This window comes from Grammomys surdaster, unplaced genomic scaffold, assembly GCF_004785775.1.
Source record: "Grammomys surdaster isolate TR1022 unplaced genomic scaffold, NIH_TR_1.0 126086, whole genome shotgun sequence".
In the NCBI taxonomy this organism is placed as follows: domain Eukaryota; kingdom Metazoa; phylum Chordata; class Mammalia; order Rodentia; family Muridae; genus Grammomys; species Grammomys surdaster.
In genome coordinates this window covers 781,832-798,437 of record NW_021620894.1, presented here as the reverse complement: position 1 = coordinate 798,437, position 16,606 = coordinate 781,832, and the positions used below count along the sequence as shown (strand labels likewise).

General features: G+C 43.6%; 1 protein-coding gene across 2 annotated transcripts in view; it reads right to left on the bottom strand.

Moving 5' to 3' along the window:
- Window positions 1-14,392, bottom strand: part of Hepacam (hepatic and glial cell adhesion molecule) — an 18,307-nt gene extending 3,915 nt beyond the window's left edge. For both annotated transcript variants that reach the window (XM_028755920.1, XM_028755921.1), the window contains exons 1-2: window positions 14,308-14,392; window positions 621-962 (exon numbers count right to left, since the gene is read on the bottom strand). In XM_028755920.1, coding sequence (XP_028611753.1) covers window positions 621-962; window positions 14,308-14,392 — 427 coding nt within the window. The remainder of the gene's footprint in view (window positions 1-620; window positions 963-14,307) is intronic.
- Window positions 14,393-16,606: the final 2,214 nt, after the last annotated feature.

Sequence of the window (16,606 nt, the reverse complement as noted above, 5' to 3'; positions counted from 1 at the left end):
ATCATCCATCCATCCATCCATCATCCATCCATCTATCCATCCATCATAATTCCATCCATCAATCCATCCATCATCCATCCATCCATCATCAATCCATCATTCATCCATCATCCATCCGTCATCCATCCATCATCAATCTGTCCATCTATCATCCATCCATCCATCCATCATCCATCCATCCATCATCAATCCATCCATCCATCCATCCATCTACCCATCCATTCTTCATCCACTTAATCAAGCAACTTCTAGACTGAGCAACAAAATCATGATGAATGTCCTCGCTCCCTTCTTCCTAAATACCATTTTAAAACCACTGAGCTTTACTTAAACTGATCAAGACTGGACAACATTTTAGCTCGGGGAAACTAGGTTCAACTCTCTAGGTTTAACATTGGACAATATCAGTTGTATGAGCTAGGGTTACTCTCAGGACCTCTGAAGAGAGTGACATTAACTCTTTCTTAATTATTGTTAATGTTAAGTGGGCTGGCCCATGCATGGCCCTCTATCCATGCTAGCACCGCCTTCTAACGACGATTCAGCCTTTGCATGGCATTTTCTTGCGTCTAGCCTTAGTCCCAGTCTGGTCGAGCCTGCTTCCCTGCTGAGTGCTTTACCATCCACGGTGAGGTTGATGGTCTTCTCCCCAGTGAAGGTATCGTCAGTGATGGAGATCTCCACTTCATAGGTCCCCTCATCCGCCAGCTGCAGGTCGCTGAGAAGCAAGGAGCCATTTTCAAAGAGCCGGATACGGTCTCGATAGTCAGGCCGCAGAGTGCCAATGACCTCTGTGCCTATAGACTGCACCACGGTCACTGGCTTGTCACGCTTCAGCTGCCACTTCACCACGGGCTTGTCGCTGCTGGTGCTACTGTACTGCACGGAAAGCAGGGCCGACTTCCCCACTGTGCCGTGGATCAGACGTACCGGGCTGGTGATGTTCACCGCCTCCAAGGGGACTGCAAACAGAGGCCCATTGGGGAAGACGGCAGTGTCAGGCCCTCAGCTCCATAGCCAGCTTCCACCTTTGAGCCCTGTGATCATCCTCACACCTTCAGACCCTTAACTTCCTGCCGGTTCTGACTTCTTACCCATCAGCGCCATCTCCTCTCCTACGGAAGTTCTTTGCTCCCTCTCCCCTCTTTCTTTCCTCATATCCATCCCAGGTCTTCTACTGCTTTGTCTCTCTGGCTTTCCCTCTTTGCCTGCCTCTTGCAGAAGATTACACTTATACACAGTCTACATGTTCCTTTCATGGAAATATTTATTGAACATCCTATAAGTCAAATCTGATATGGAAGCAGTATGGCAGGAAATAGAAAAAACTCGGGAACTTAGATTCCTAAAGAAAGAGGCATGTGTCCTAAGACAGTGCCCAGGAAGAGGAAGCTCAGGGTCCCAAACACACAGGCACTTCCCAGGCACACCAAGAATCACTCTGTCCTTACCCCAGGCATAACTATATCTTAGCAGGAGGACTCAGTAGAAAATAGTTCTGCAACTGGAAAGGAAGTTCTGGGAATTCACCTAAATCCCAGCCCCATCTGTGGTTCTCTACAGAAGAAGAATTTGAATGGTGAGAATAAAGAATTTAGAGCCTCAAGGCTTTTCAAGATGGGGGTCTACTCCTTCCTGGCTGGGTACATTTGGATAAACAATCTTTCTAAGCCCGATTTTTCTCGTTTATATAATAAAAATAGTGACCGTAAGCCAGGCACCAGCCTGTAATCCCAGCTCTTCGGAGGTAGAGGCTGGAGGAATCAGAAATTCAAGATCATTCATGACTACACTGAAGTATGAGGTCAGCCTAGGACACATGAGACCCTATCAAAAGGGGAGGGGGGTAAAATTAGGAATGCTGGACTGCGCTTTTCCGTTTCTTCTTTTACTTGTACTAGATGGTCCAGACCAAATCAAGAGCTAAGTGAACTATAAGGTTGGTTATGGTAAAAACAAAAACAAAAAAAAACCCTTTTATTTAAACGACTTTTATTTGCTGAACACATTCAAATCACTCAAAAAGCAGGTGCTTTGTTAAGTATGAGCTCTTCTTTTCTGTAAAAGGTCAAGGAAAGGTCACTCTCCCATCTCTCTATGGTTCGGTTTTTCTCTTTATACAATAAAGTAGTTAGGTAGACCAGATGGTCTCTAAACAATCCCCAAATCTCATGTTCTATCCATCACCAGCCAGGTATCCCCAAACCTCAAGAGATGGTCCTGCAGACTAAAGCTGTTATAGGTGGGATTAACTAAATACTGTTTGCTTATTGGAAGGAAATCATAACTTGAGGAAGTCAGAACGGACAAAGATAACTATTTGGAAGCTTTTTCTTTTGTCTTATCTTGAGAGTCTTGCTATGCTGTCCAGGCTGGCGTCTATCTCACAGTCCTCCTGTCCCTACCTCCAGAGTACCGGGATGACAGAAGTGTGCCCAAACCCCCATCTCATCAATGTTTTTATATTGATTTTTTTAAAGATTTATTTATTTAATGTATATTAGTACACTGTAGCTGTCTTCAGATACACCGGAAGAGGGCATTAGATCCCATTACAGATGGTTGTGAGCCACCATGTGGTTGCTGGGAATTGAACTCAGGACCTCTGGAAGAGCAGCCAGCACTCTTAACCACTGAGCCATCTCTCCAGCCCTTATATTGATTTTTGAGATAACTTGTCAGATATCTAAGGCGGGTCTCAAACTTGCTCTATAGCCAAGAATGATCTTGAGTTTATGATCTTCCTACCTCCCGAGTCCTGAGATTGTAGATATGTGTCACCACATACTGTTTATGCAGCACTTAGGATGATCCTAGGGCTTCATGCCTCCTAGGAAAGCACTCTTTCAACTGAGTTACATCTCAGCACCTCAAGCATTATTCCTAAAGATTTATTTTTATTTTATGTGTGTGAATGTTTTGCTTGAATGTCTGTATATGTAACCCATGCGTTTCTGGTTCCCAGGGAGGAAAGAAGACAGCATAAAGGACTGTGAGAATGAAATTACAGATAGTGCGACCTGTCCCATAGGTGCTGAGAATCATACCTGGGTCCTCTGCAAGAACAAGTGTTTGTAACTGCTGAGCCATCTCTCCAGCCTTAAAGGTTATTCTTATCTTTGATTTTTAGTTATCTGTATGTATGGTGTATATATGAATGTGGGTGTCTGTGGAAGCTGAGTCTCTTGGCTTGAGTGCTGGAAACTGAACTCAGGTCTTTAGAGAGATCAAGAAGTGCTCTTAACTGCTCAGTCTCTCTGCAGTGTTTCTCCGCAAATATTTTTTTTTCTTTTTAAAAGACAGGGTTCTAGGGCCAGAGAGATAGATAGCTCAGTGGTTAAGAGCACTGACTGCTCTTCCAGAGGTCCTGAGTTCAATTCTCAGCAACCACATGGTGGCTCACAATCATCTGTAATGGGATCTGATGCCCCCTTCTGGTGTGTGTCTGAAGACAGCAATGCTGTACTTACATACAATAAATAAATAAATCCTTAAAAAAAAAAAAGACAGGGTTCTACTGTGCAGTCCTAGCTGGCCTGCAACTTTCTGTATATACCAAGCTGACTTTGCATATGGAGAAATCCACTTGTGCTGTGATTAAATGCATTTGACATCATTCCTGGTCTAATCTCAAACATTTTTTTTAAAGATTTATTATTTTATTTATATAAGTACACTGTCACTATCTTCAGACACACCAGAAGAGGGCATCGGATCCTGATTACAGATGGTTGTGAGCCACCATGTAGTGGCTGGCAATTGAACTCAGGACCTCTTGAAGAGTAGTCAGTGCTCTTAACTGCTGAGCCATCTCTCCAGCCCCTCAAACATTTTTTTTAAGCAATAGTATTTTTGGTTTTTTGGTTTTTGTTTTTAAATCTTACAGAAAAATGGAAATAAAGGAAAGATAGTTCCATCTATCCTATTTGTTTTGGCAGAAGAGATGATGGGGACCTGAGTTCTCTCCTCCCAGGTAACAGAGAGCTGCTAGTAATTTCTGTGGTCCCGTGGATCAGACTGAAATCCACTTGACCAGATGTTCTGTAAAGGTGCTTTCCATTTTCAGTATCACCATGACTTAAATGGGATTACATGTCTAGCAACTACTAGCTCCATTCTCAGCAAGATTTAGAAAAGCAAGCTTTCAAATTTCCCTGAGCAGGCGAAGAAGCTTTAGTATGTATGACTTGGTGATGCTCAAATAGTGAGGAGGTGTCTGCTCACTTCTCAGAACTTGGTCTGAAATTGTAGGATCAGCACAAGCTAGTGCTATGTGTGGAGTCACTCAGAGGTTAGCAAATTGGAGTCCGGGGTGGAGGGGCTGGAGAGGTAGCCCAGTGCTTAAATTGCATACTGCTCTCACAGAGTACCCAAGTTCAGGTCCCAGCACCCATATCAGGTGTCTCACAAGTACTCCTAACCCCAGCTCCAGGGAATCTGATGTCGTCTGTGGGCGCTTAATACATACAGGCACATATGTAATACATACATGTAAAAATAAATAAATACTTTAAACATCTGAGGGACTGGAGAGACGGCTCAGCAGTTAAAACCATTGACTGCTCAGCCAGAAGACCTGGGGTTCAATTTCCAGCGCCCAGATGTCAGCCTACAAGTTTCAGTAACTCCAGTTTCAGTCCCAACTTCACATAGACACACACACGGGTAGAACAATCAATGTACATAACATAAAAGTAAATTAATCATTAAAAAAAATAAAATTTTTTGAATAACAGCCCTGCTGAGGTTTGGATGAGTTTTGTTCCTCCAGTGTTTGTGTGTTGTTAAGCCCACCCCAAGGTGGTGGCGTTAGGAGAGAGTGGAGTGGGTTAGCTCACTGGGAGTAGCATCCTTGGAGGAAATTAAGAAACCAACCATCGAATTGAGCACGGGAACCCCAAAGGAGGAGTTAGGGGAGGGACTGAAGGAGCTGAAGGGGTTTGCAACCCCATAGGAAGAACAACAATATCAACCAACCAGACCCCCCAAAACTCCCAGGGACTAAACCACCAACCAAAGAGTACACATGGAGGGACCCATGGCTCCAGCAGCATATGTAGCCTTATCTGGTATCAGTGAGAGGGGAGGCCCTCTGTCCTGTGAAGGCTAGGGGAATGCTAGGGTGGGGAGGCAGGAGCGGGGACATGAATGGGGGAGGAACTTAATAGAAGCAGGGGGGGAATGGGATAGGGGATTTGTGGAGAGGAAACCAGGAAGGGGGATAACATTTGAAATGTAAATAAATAAAATAACCAATAAATTTTTTTTTTAAAAAAGAAAGTTATTGTGGGACTTTGTGTTAATTCTCCAGAAATTAAATTGTACTAGAAGAATGAGTCGAAGCTCCCTCAACCCCGGGCCGACTTCCTGTTTTACTGATCTCTCTTCTCATAGACATCCTTTGATGCCATCTATCCTACCATGAGAGGACGGAGCTGAGGATATTTCCCAGAGCTGGTGTCACATTGTGTGGAAGTTCCCCAAAACTATGAGCTAAATAAACTTTTCTTTAGAAACTCTTCAGCAGTGGATTTCATTATGGAAACACGTAACTGACTAATACAGATCTCAAGCACCGAATTCCGAGGTTTCGAATTTCCTTCTACCAGAGATATTCCTGGACCTCAGACAAGTAGGAGGTACTAATAATCTTTCTCTCTCCTGTAATCGCTTTCTCTTGGGCTTCCCTGGATTCGATTGTCTCCTCTTCCATTTCAAGGTTTCCAGTAGCCATTTATAGTGCTGTTTCCCCCTTAATCCTGCTTTTTTTTTAAAAAAAAAAATTAGATTATATTTGGATAAAACCGTGAAGAAGACACAGCCTTTGACTGCCTCCTAATTTGCCCTAGCTCAGGAGCCTGCCCTCCTTATGTTGTGAACGTGGGCATACCCACAAGCAGAAGGGATGCCTGCACACTCATTGTAAGAGGGTGCCGCCATCTTTCTTAGACTCTGCTGACACGAACATTTTTGCTAAGCATGTACAGTTGCCTAGAAACTGGAGAGAATCGAAGTTTGGGTTTCATAACTTTCAGGAGACACTGGGACAGGAGCCAAAGCAGGACAGAGAAATGACGAAACGGCTAGCACTTCAGGCTCAGAGCGGTAGTAGAAGGAAGGAGGATTATTGAACCTGGAGAAGCAATTAAAGTAGTCATTGTCTCCGAGGCATCATTAGGTAGAAAGCCTCTGTTCCCACCCTAGGCAAAAAACGAAAGGAAATTACAATATTTACAAGATGTTCCTATCTAACTAAACAATGCCATGGTGTTTAGGTCAGTAGCTTCTACCCAAGGAGGATTTGACCTCCTATGACACTGGGGAGAGGCAAACTTTTTAAGAGTATATCCAAGGAACTGTGATCTCTTTCTACTCCATCTCTTAAAAGAATCAGCTTCTACTGGTTTTCATACCTTTAGGGGACAAAGTCTTCATTTCGCCTTAAAGTCACCTTTCAAAAGCATCAGTGGGATGGTGCCGAATTCATGCTGTAGGACTTGCTTCTTTTCACTTTCCCCATATTCTCTAGAGCTAGAAATCACACTTGTAACCTCTTTTATCTGAAGCAAGTTCTGTTTGCTTGGGTCTGTCTGCTTCCATTTCTTTGACCATCACAGATGCCCTTTCCCGGGCTTTCCCCAAATGTATTATTTCCTTTTTGAAGTATGATGGCCAGACCCCTCATACAATCATCCAAGGGCAGCAAGAGTTCTGTCCTCTGAAAGGAAGAACGTTTTGTTTCCTGCTTTTGGTCTTTAATATCCTTCCTTTCTATTTAGTAATGATCCTGAGATGATCTTGAGGTAGGCAAGACAGATGCACGCAGAGGGGAAAGAGACAAGCTGTGTGGCGGTTGGATGGTGATGGGACCATACAGCTACATCACAGAAGACATCATAAGACTGCTCAGTTAGAAAAAGTCAACTTTATCCAGAACCACCTAACATCACCTGGGGCCACCAAGACCAACAAAAATAACTATTGCCTGTCCTTTAAGACAGTCTTACGCCGGGCAGTGGTGGTGCACGCCTTTAATCCCAGCACTTGGGAGGCAGAGGCAGGCAGATTTCTGAGTTCGAGGCCAGCCTGGTCTACAGAGTGAGTTCCAGGACAGCCAGTGCTACACAGAGAAACCCTGTCTCGAAAAACCAAAAAAAAAAAAAAAAAAAAAAGACAGTCTTACGACATATGTTTAGCAAATCCCACCACAAAACATTAATAATAGTAAAATAACAACAGCAATACTACTACTACTAATAATACTCTGACTTATAATTTAATACACTACTATTCAAATCTCAGGAGACTTCCTTTCTTATTGTTATCAAGACAGATCAACAGAGTAGACAAGAGCAGGCTTGCATATGATGTGCCAGTTTATGACAAAGGTGACCATAGTGTAGCACGGAGAGGGTTTGTTGTCCTTGTGTGACAGGACCACTGTCTCAGCGTTGCTTCCTCCCTCTCAAAGGTGCCCCTGTCTAAGCGTTTACACTATTATGCTACTCTCTTTTGCCAGGCATTCCCAACTCTGAAAGAGAAGCCTTGGTGCAACTGTCCTGCTAGGAACGAAGACATTCTAAAGAGACACTGTGCTGTCCCTATGACCATCAGATATTGAAACAATGGTCTCCAAGGAACTGGAATACCTCAGGAACCTTAGATCGGGGAAGGAGAGGCGAAATCCTGATGCCAGCCAGGGGGAAATGTTCCTGTCATTCTGACTTGTCAACCATTTTGCTCAAACAGTGTTGGGTCAGTGATAGACAGGACCACACTATTGACCTGGACTGTTTAGCTATATATACCTCTTGCTTTCTGTATAAACCTGAACTTCATGTCTGTACCTCAAAGCCTGACTTGTAGGGATGGGGCCTTTTTCTGTTCCTCTTCCCTATGTGGCTACACTGGATATCCTTCCTGTGCTTGCTTTTTACTATTACTTGTCTTCTTCTTCTTCTTCTTCTTCTTCTTCTTCTTCTTCTTCTTCTTCTTCTTCTTCTTCTTCTTCTTCTTTCTTCTTCTCCTTCTCCTTCTCCTTCTCCTTCTCCTTCTCCTTCTTCTATTCTTCTTCTCCTTCTCCTTCTCCTCCTCCTCCTCCTCTCCCTCCTCCTCCTCCTTTTCCTCCTCCTCCTTCTTCTTCTTTTACACTTGTTTATTTGTTCGTTTGTTTGTGCAGGGCACAGGATGTGCCTTAATGCACACTTCAGTTCTCTCCTCCCATTATGTGTGTGCCAGGGACCACAGTCAGATTGTAAGACTTGGCAACAAATACCTACTGACTGAGTCACCTCACCGATCCCTTACTGTCTTTTTAATTGGCCTGTTGAGGACAAGTGTCTGAGTCTAGCTTGTTAGAGTTGCCAGGACCAAGTCTCCCACTCTAACAGTTATCATTAACATCATCTAATGGTTAGGTCCTGCTAACACTGGTGACCTTTGTAACTCTCTCCTTAAGTCTTTGGTTATGTGCGCTGACCAACAGAAAACACATACACCGATGTGAGGTTTATCTTGCAGAAAATAACAACCATCTAAAAAGAACAACAGGAGCTAGTGAGTCCCAGGAGGTGATGTTCCAGAGAAGAAGGAGATCCATGGCTTGAATGAGAAAGACTTCTACTCAAGGTTTAGCCTTCCTGACTTACACTCCACTCCCACAAAATGTTTGTATCCCTCCACACTAATGTGTCCGTGTGCATGTATGTGCCCATGTGTTCACTTACGCAGAGGCCAGAGGAGGACACTGAACGTCCTCCCCTATTACTCTCTGCCTTATTCACGGAGACAGGGTCACTCTCTGACCATGGAGCTAGGCTAGTAGTCAGGAAGCCCCAACAATCTTCCTGTCTCCTCCCTAACTCCTCACGCCGGGCTTAACAGGCGTGGCCTTGATCCCAGTCCTTTTATTTGGGTTCTGAGCGTTTGAACTGGGTTCTTCATGTTTATGCAGCAAGCCCTCTTATCCACTGACGCCATTGAGCCATCCCCTCAGCTCTAAGGTGGAGCTTTAAGGATGATAGCCCCTTACAGACAACTCTTGAATAAACGGGGTCCTTCCCATCAACTCTGCACTCCCCAGTACTGACCTCTGAGTGGCAGGTTGCCTGGATGTATTCCAGTAACAATCACTATAACAAATAGTGCTGGGGTGTATAGAGGTAAACATATTGGGCATATATCATTTCTACATAGACTGGAGATTTAAGTATGAAAGGGTAAACAACATTGTAAACAGGACAATGTTTGCCTGGTCTGAGAATAGATACAGACTCCTTAGAGTACACACACACACATCAAAACACAAAACAGGTAACAGGAAACTGGGTGTAGTGGCTTATGCCAATAATCCCAGCAATTAGGATGAGGCAGAAGAAATGCTGTGAGTTTGAGGCCAGCTTGGGCTGCCATAGTGAATTCCAGACTAGCCTAGGCTATAGATTAAGAGTCTGGTAAAAAAAAAAAAAAAAAAAAAAAAAAAAAAAAAAAAAAAAAAAAAAAACCAGAAAGAAAAAGAAAGCAACAAAACAACAACAACAAAATCCAGGCAGCTTAACAGAAAGATGTGCAAATAATTTGAAATAATTTGGAACAAAGGCTGGAGAGATGGCTCAGCAACTGGGAACACGTCCTGTCCTTTCAGAGGACCAGAGTTTGATTCCTGATACCTGTACTGGGTGACTCACAACCACCTGTAAGTCCATCGTTTATATATTACACACACACACACACACACACACACACACACAAATAAATCCTAAATTCTTTTTTAAAAGACTTGGAACAGGTATTTCAGAGGAAAATATATCCAACTGGCTGATAAAAATATGAGAAAAACTCATCTTGATGATCGGCTTGATTTCCATGGCAATGTAAGTTTAAACTGTAACTTGATTCTATCTCATACTAACTAGGACAAGAAGATAGGGAGATGATTGGCTCATGAAGGCATTAACATCATCAATGGATTAATTTATTGATGGTTGGTTCTAAGAGGGCCATTCAATTGTAGGGTCTGCTTGGAGGAATAGGTGACCACCTGGGAGTGACTTGGTTCCAGTCCTTATGGGCCTGTGCTTAGTACTGGAACATCTCAATGTTAGAGGACATGCGGGAGAGCAAATCAGCTCCCGGCAGTGTATATTATAGATAAGAATCTTCATGTACACTCTACAATATGCATAATCACACTGGGGTAATGTGAGACTCAGTGGCCTTAGGCCTATGTGAATCCCCCACTACACACAGACAATGATGAGGGAAAGTCACAGGAAGCAATAAGAAAAAAGGTACCAACATCATGAATTAAAAAGACAAGGCTTGACCACCTGACTGGAGGGACAAGACTGAAGTTTGGATTGATTATTTGCCTTTGCTTTTGTTCCCTACAGATCAGGTTAGTTAGTGATGCTCTAAGAAAAGCAGATCTGAGAATGGTAATACTACTGGCTCTGTGAATAACGTGCTGTTTAAAGATTCACTTCCTGCTTCTGCTCGTTGGCTTCTGTAGTAACAGGCAACACAAACTACTTGGGTTCATATCTTGGTGAATGCGAAGCCAAAATAAACATAGCCAAGCCATAAAAGTGGAGTGGAGAAAGATTTATTACCTGAAGTAGCGAAGGAAAACATAAGATTTATTTCTAAAGCAATGGCCTCGTTGAACAAAGGAGGAGTGGGGATTTCATTCTGGGAGCCTACACGTACTCCTATAGAGGCTGGCCAAACCCTAAGTTTCATCGCTTAGAGAGTATACCCTGGGTCTGCCAGCAGGATATGGAATTTAGAAGATTATAGGGATGACAGTAATGCTTCTGAGCATGCTCAGTTTGCACCACCAAGTTTAAGCTGAAAATGAAGGTTCTCTGAAGGCACATTAACACAGAAGTCTTCTTTGAAGGTGCCTGCTTCAGTGGCTAAAAGCAACTGAAATAAATATACAATTAAGTGATTCTGAGGTAATGACATGATTATTCTTTGTTTTTTCTTTTCTTTCTTTTTTTTTCTTTTTCTTTTTCTTTTTTTTTTTTTTTTGAGACAGGGTTTCACTATGTAGCCTTGCCTGACCTAGAGTTACAATGTAAACTAGACTGGCCTTGTCTAGGGGGTAATTATATGGGCTCATTCACGTGTGTTAAGGGAACATCATGCCTTACACCTAACGCTTCTCCCTCTATGGCATTTTCAATTACACTATTTGTTAAACTGAGAAGCATCACTGCTGCCCCCTTAGTAGTGAATTTAGGCTAAAAAGATATTGCAAATGATGGCTCATGCCTGTAATCAAAGAACTCAGGAGGTTGAGGCATGAGTGTTGTCTTAAATTCAAGGCTGACATGGACTACGGTGTCAGACTGTTCTCAATATCCACCCACTTCTCCAAATTCAACACAAAAACCAGGCAGAGGAGCAGAAGAATCCAGAGAATAAAACTGCCAATGTTTGGATTCATACCTTTTAATGTTTATCTGTGTCTTCGACTCTGGAAAAGGCTTATTTGAACATCCTGTGAATTGTGCTATGGTGAGTTTAAGAAGCTGAATTTGGCCAGATTTGGGATCAGGGAGATGGTTTGGTGGGTAGGGGTTCTTGTCATCAAACCTGATACCTGGTACCCACAGAGTGCAAAGAGAGAACTGGCTTCTGAAACTTGTCTTCTGACCTCAAAGGTTTTGTGTCCCACTCCCATAAAATAAGCAGATAACATTGGAAAAAAAAGGAGGAAGAGGCTATGGTGGAGAAAACCTGTCAACATCAGGCCTGAACTTCATTTTATGTGTATGAGTGTTTTGTCTGTATGTATGATATGCACAGACATGTGCAGTGCCTGTGTGTGTGTGTGTGTATGTCGGGGGGGTGGTGGTCAGAAGAGGCCGTCATGTGGGTGCTTGGAACCAAACCTGGGTCTTCTTCAAGAGCAGCAGGCACTTTTAACTGAGCCATCTCTCTGACCCATTCCAGCCAATCTTAATACTACATTTCCCAGTGTTCATTGCAGTTAGGTACGGACATGTGTCAACGTTCTAGCCAATGGAATTAGTGGAGGTGATAATGTACCACTCAGAGACTTGTTTTGGAAAACCCTCCCTTATGTGTCTCTTTATTGTTGTATTTGTTAATTTGTTAAGTGATTTTTTTTTTAATTCTCTCTTTGGCCAGACAAATGGAGACTGGCAGATCTGTAAATTTGAGGCCACTCTGGTTTAAATAGCACCTTCCAGGCCAGACAGAGCTAAACAAAAACAAACAAACAAACAAATTTTCTATCTAGAATAAATAGAGGCAAACCTGACAGTGATCCATGGACACACGCACTGAAGTAGACAGAGTCCCGTGAGCTGAGCTTTTACCTTGAGAACTCTATGAAGTAGCACCCTTTGTTTTCCAGGCCTAGACTACCGCTTCGTTCCACTGACATACAATTAATAACAAAAACTTAAATTTTGAAATTTGTCTGTTCCAGAAGCTGCCGTTTTCCTAAATAAAACTGTAAAGATGGCAGACACTTCTTACAGAATTGGTACCTTTATGGCTCGATACAATAACAGTACAATAGTCTATGGCCCAACATTTAGCTCTCATAGGTTATAACTAATATTGCTTGTTTTTGACAGGATCTTACGTAGCCCAGGCTTTACTCAAACTCACTATATAGTCAAAGACATATAGTCCTTCAGCTCCTGATCCTCATACCTCTACCTCTCAAGTGCTGAGAGTACAAGCGTACACCACCATGCCTGGCTCATAACTAATATCTTATTTGCATAATTTATAATTAGAAAATAGCTTTGATGTGGGCTAACCTACATTTCCTCAAGCTCACATACTGAAGTCCTCCTAATCCCCATCCCCAAGCCCTGCATCTCACAGTCCGACTTCTTTTGGCAATGGGGTCTCTTCAGAGCCAAGGAATTAAGATGAAGTCATAGTGTAGCAGGGCGGATCCACTTCCTCACAAGTCCTTGTAAAACTGGGACATTTGAACACTGACACGCAAACAGGAAAACGCCACCTGAAGGCTGGAATTTGGCTGCCACATGCCAAAGAAGCCTGAGACGGATCTGTCCTTAGTGTTCTCGGAGGGAGTGTAGCACGTCGGTACTTTGATCTCCAAAGGTCTGCTTTTCAGAACTGCAAGATACCTTAGGTTCTGCTACCTAGCCTGCCTAGTCTGTGTTGTCTTGTTTCATGGGTTCAGAAAAATGAAATCGGCTTCCGTCCTGATCTATTTCGCCTCGTCTCTCCTTCAGCGCCTCACTGAAGATCAAGAGATTCAAAAAGTAAATCTGATCCTGCCAGTTCCCAAATTGAAGGTCATACAGTTTCCCCACCCACCATTTATAGACTCTATCTCGTTTTCTGAGAACGGATTACAAGGCTTTTTACTCAGTTCACACTTTCACCTCAGCAGTGCTGAACTTCGGGGCTCCGCCTAAACACACAGACTATTTCAAGCTCTTGACCTTTGTCTGTTTCCCAACAATCGTTTCACTCACGCTCCTACCTATTTTCCTCATCTTCTGAGACTCAGTGCAGACATTCTTTCTACAAGGAAACATTCCCTGGTTTTCAACGCCCACCAGCATCCTGCCCCACCAGCCCCAGCTTCCTGGATGAAGGCAGGTGACTTTTTTTTTCCTGATTCCTGCTTTTTTGTTAAAATGATCTATGTATCCGCTTGCCACGTTAAGATGTTCATTTCTAGGCTCGCTGTAATTGTGTGTATGTATACATAAATATAGCTACAGTACTTAAGATAAGCTCAGTTCTCTACGGAATTGATAGGGGGCGCTACAAGAGGTAGGCGTCTGTAGCTTGCAGTAAATTATGACTAGGACTGATTGCTATCCTAAACCAGGAGGCTCATTATCTACGAAGCTTCTTCCATCTTTCACGCTGTTTGACACTCAGAGAAGCCACGGTAGAGGTTTGGGAGGTGCAAACCCCAAGATTTCCCCTCCTCTTCCTCCCACCAAGAGCTCACATAAGACCTTAAAAAGAATGCTGGACTGGCCCACGCCAGCAAGTCATCCCATAAGAAGTGGCATGATGCCTTCCAGCTAATGTACTGAATGCCGTGGGCGCTCCAAAGTCATGCAGCCTTTCGGGGAGGGGGCCAGGGGCCAGGCAGGAAGCACAGGGAATGAACAGATATATTCAACACGGATTCCTGAATTCACTGAGATGCTTCCCACGGCCACTGAGCTCTCTCCCCTCCTCCAGCCCCGAAGGTATTGCGGCTTTGCTCTCCCCTTCCCTCTGTCAAAAGCCCCCCAGTTCTTTTCTCCAGACCCTCTGGTCTCCTACCTGGCTGGATGAGAAGCAGATAGACAAAAGGAGAGAGGTGCAGGGCCCTGGAGGCTCTTGACAGGGCTCCCCTTTCTCTCTTCATTTTCGGTGGCGTTCTCCAGCTCTGGTGCAGACAATTAGCATGATTTCTCCACTCCGGGCACGTCCCTTTGTACCACTCGGAGTTTCTCTGCCCGGGCACAACCCTGCCAACTTCCCTCTGAATACACAGAGCTCTGTGTGTTGCTGGCCTTGTTCTCTCTCGCTTTGCTCAGACCTAGCATTTTCTACTTTTCAAGCCCTTCGCTCCCCCTAGTTTGGACAGGAGGATCTGTTTAGATGCTAATCTCGACTGCAGGTTCCATCCTAGGAGACTCTGGTGGTCCAGCGGTTCTTGGCTTGGAATCAAGTCCCACTCCCAAGGCAGGGGCAGATCTGGGCTCAGTGTCCCAACTTACAAGGCTCCACCTCACGTTCCTTCTGTTTCAGGACAGACTTCCTAATAAGAGAGAAAAGGTCCCCGAGTGGGGATGGGAGAGGGTGTTTTCGGACATCTCGGGAAATGAGAGACCCCCAAAGAATTGCTGAAGAAGTGGAAAAACTCTGTTTTAGCCTACAAGAAGACTGGGAAAGGGTTTGATTTCGGTTATTTTCACGTGAGAAAAATAAAATAAAATTTCTCGTTGGGATTGTCTCCTATCACAGGTTCAGATAGATGCCGGGAGCGTCTTTCCAGAGTCCGCTGTCATCCCCTTACATGCAGCCAGTGTTCTAGGACATGTCAGAGTAAAGATGAGGTTAATGCCTCATAATCCAGCACCCTTGGCTTCTGCTATCAGTGTGATAGCCTAGCCTGCCCCCGGCCATGCCTTTTCATAAAATGCTTGGTAACACTTCAGAATGGAATGGACTCAGTATCTTGGAGCCCTTGAGTTTTACCTCTGAAAAAATGGCTAAAACAATGGCCTCCTTGGAGAAATTGTTGGGAGGGTGAGTGAAGAGTTGCTATAGAATGCCCAGCAAATGCTTAGCTAGGGAGAAAGCATTTAAGTGATGGGCATGACTGTAATCCCAGCACTAAGGAGGCAGAGGCAGGAAGATTGGGAGTTCAAGGCTAGTCTGAGGTTCACAGTGATACCCTTGATTCATAAAACCTAAACAGCTATAGTGGTGAGTGCCTGTGACCCCAGTACTTGTAGGACTGGGCACTTGGAAAGCTGCTCTGAGTTTGAGGCAAGTTTGGGCTATATCATGAGTTCCAGTCTGAGCTGGGCTTCGACATGAGACCCCCCTCCCCCCATCTCAGCAAAACAAGACAGAATAAAACAGAAACCCCAAACCAACCAACAAAACAAAACACCAAAAAGGACATTCTTTTCTATTTTATTTTTCTTAGTTATACATGAATATATTTAATCTTATAGTCAAAACTAGCTTATGTTGACAGACTTAAATTTGAGAACCACCCAACAGTCTTGCTTCCCCTCCCCTTATTTTTATGTTTAAAACATTTAAATTAAGACATAATTCACATATCAGGAAATTCACCCTTTTAGTATGTATAGTTAGTATGTTCAGCTCAGTGGCTTTAGTATTTTCACAAGGTTACAAATGTCCAGTTCTAGTTGGCTCTCCCCCCAAAACACTCCTACTCTCAGCTGTCACGAACTGCACTTCCTCTCTTCAGCCCCGTTAACTACTGATCTACTTTCTGTCTGTATGGATTTTGCCTGTTATGGGTAATGCTATATATTGACGACACCACACCTGTTTATAACTTGTTCTTATGGAACTCCCAAACTGTTTCTGAAAGAACCTGAATCATTTATACGCTCACTAGCAATTCACAGGTGGCACTGTAGGACCCTTCCCATTTTGGTTTGTCTTTGTTCTTGAGACAAGATCTTCGGTACCTTGATTGCTTTCCAACTGGTTATGTAGCTGAGGATGACCTTGGCCTCCTGCTCTTCCTGCTACCACGTCTCAAGTACTGGAATTTCAAGTATGCAGGACTCTGCCCTACTCTATCAGCTCTCCCCCCTTTTAAAAAGGCAAGTTAAAAACATTGTTTAATCCCTTGACTGTTTTCTACATGTATATAGCATATTTTGTTCATTTCCCACTCCCATTACTTTCTCTTATACCCCTCCCCCACAAAATCTGCTGGGAAGGCATTCTTCCCAACAAAATCCTTTTCCTAATTTCATATCTTTTTTTGGGGGGGGGGCGGGACAAGGGATGACCAAGCAAGGAAATAAAGTTTTTTTTTTTCTTAAGACAAAAGAATCAGCTCTCTGAAGCTGTGTGTGTAGAGGAG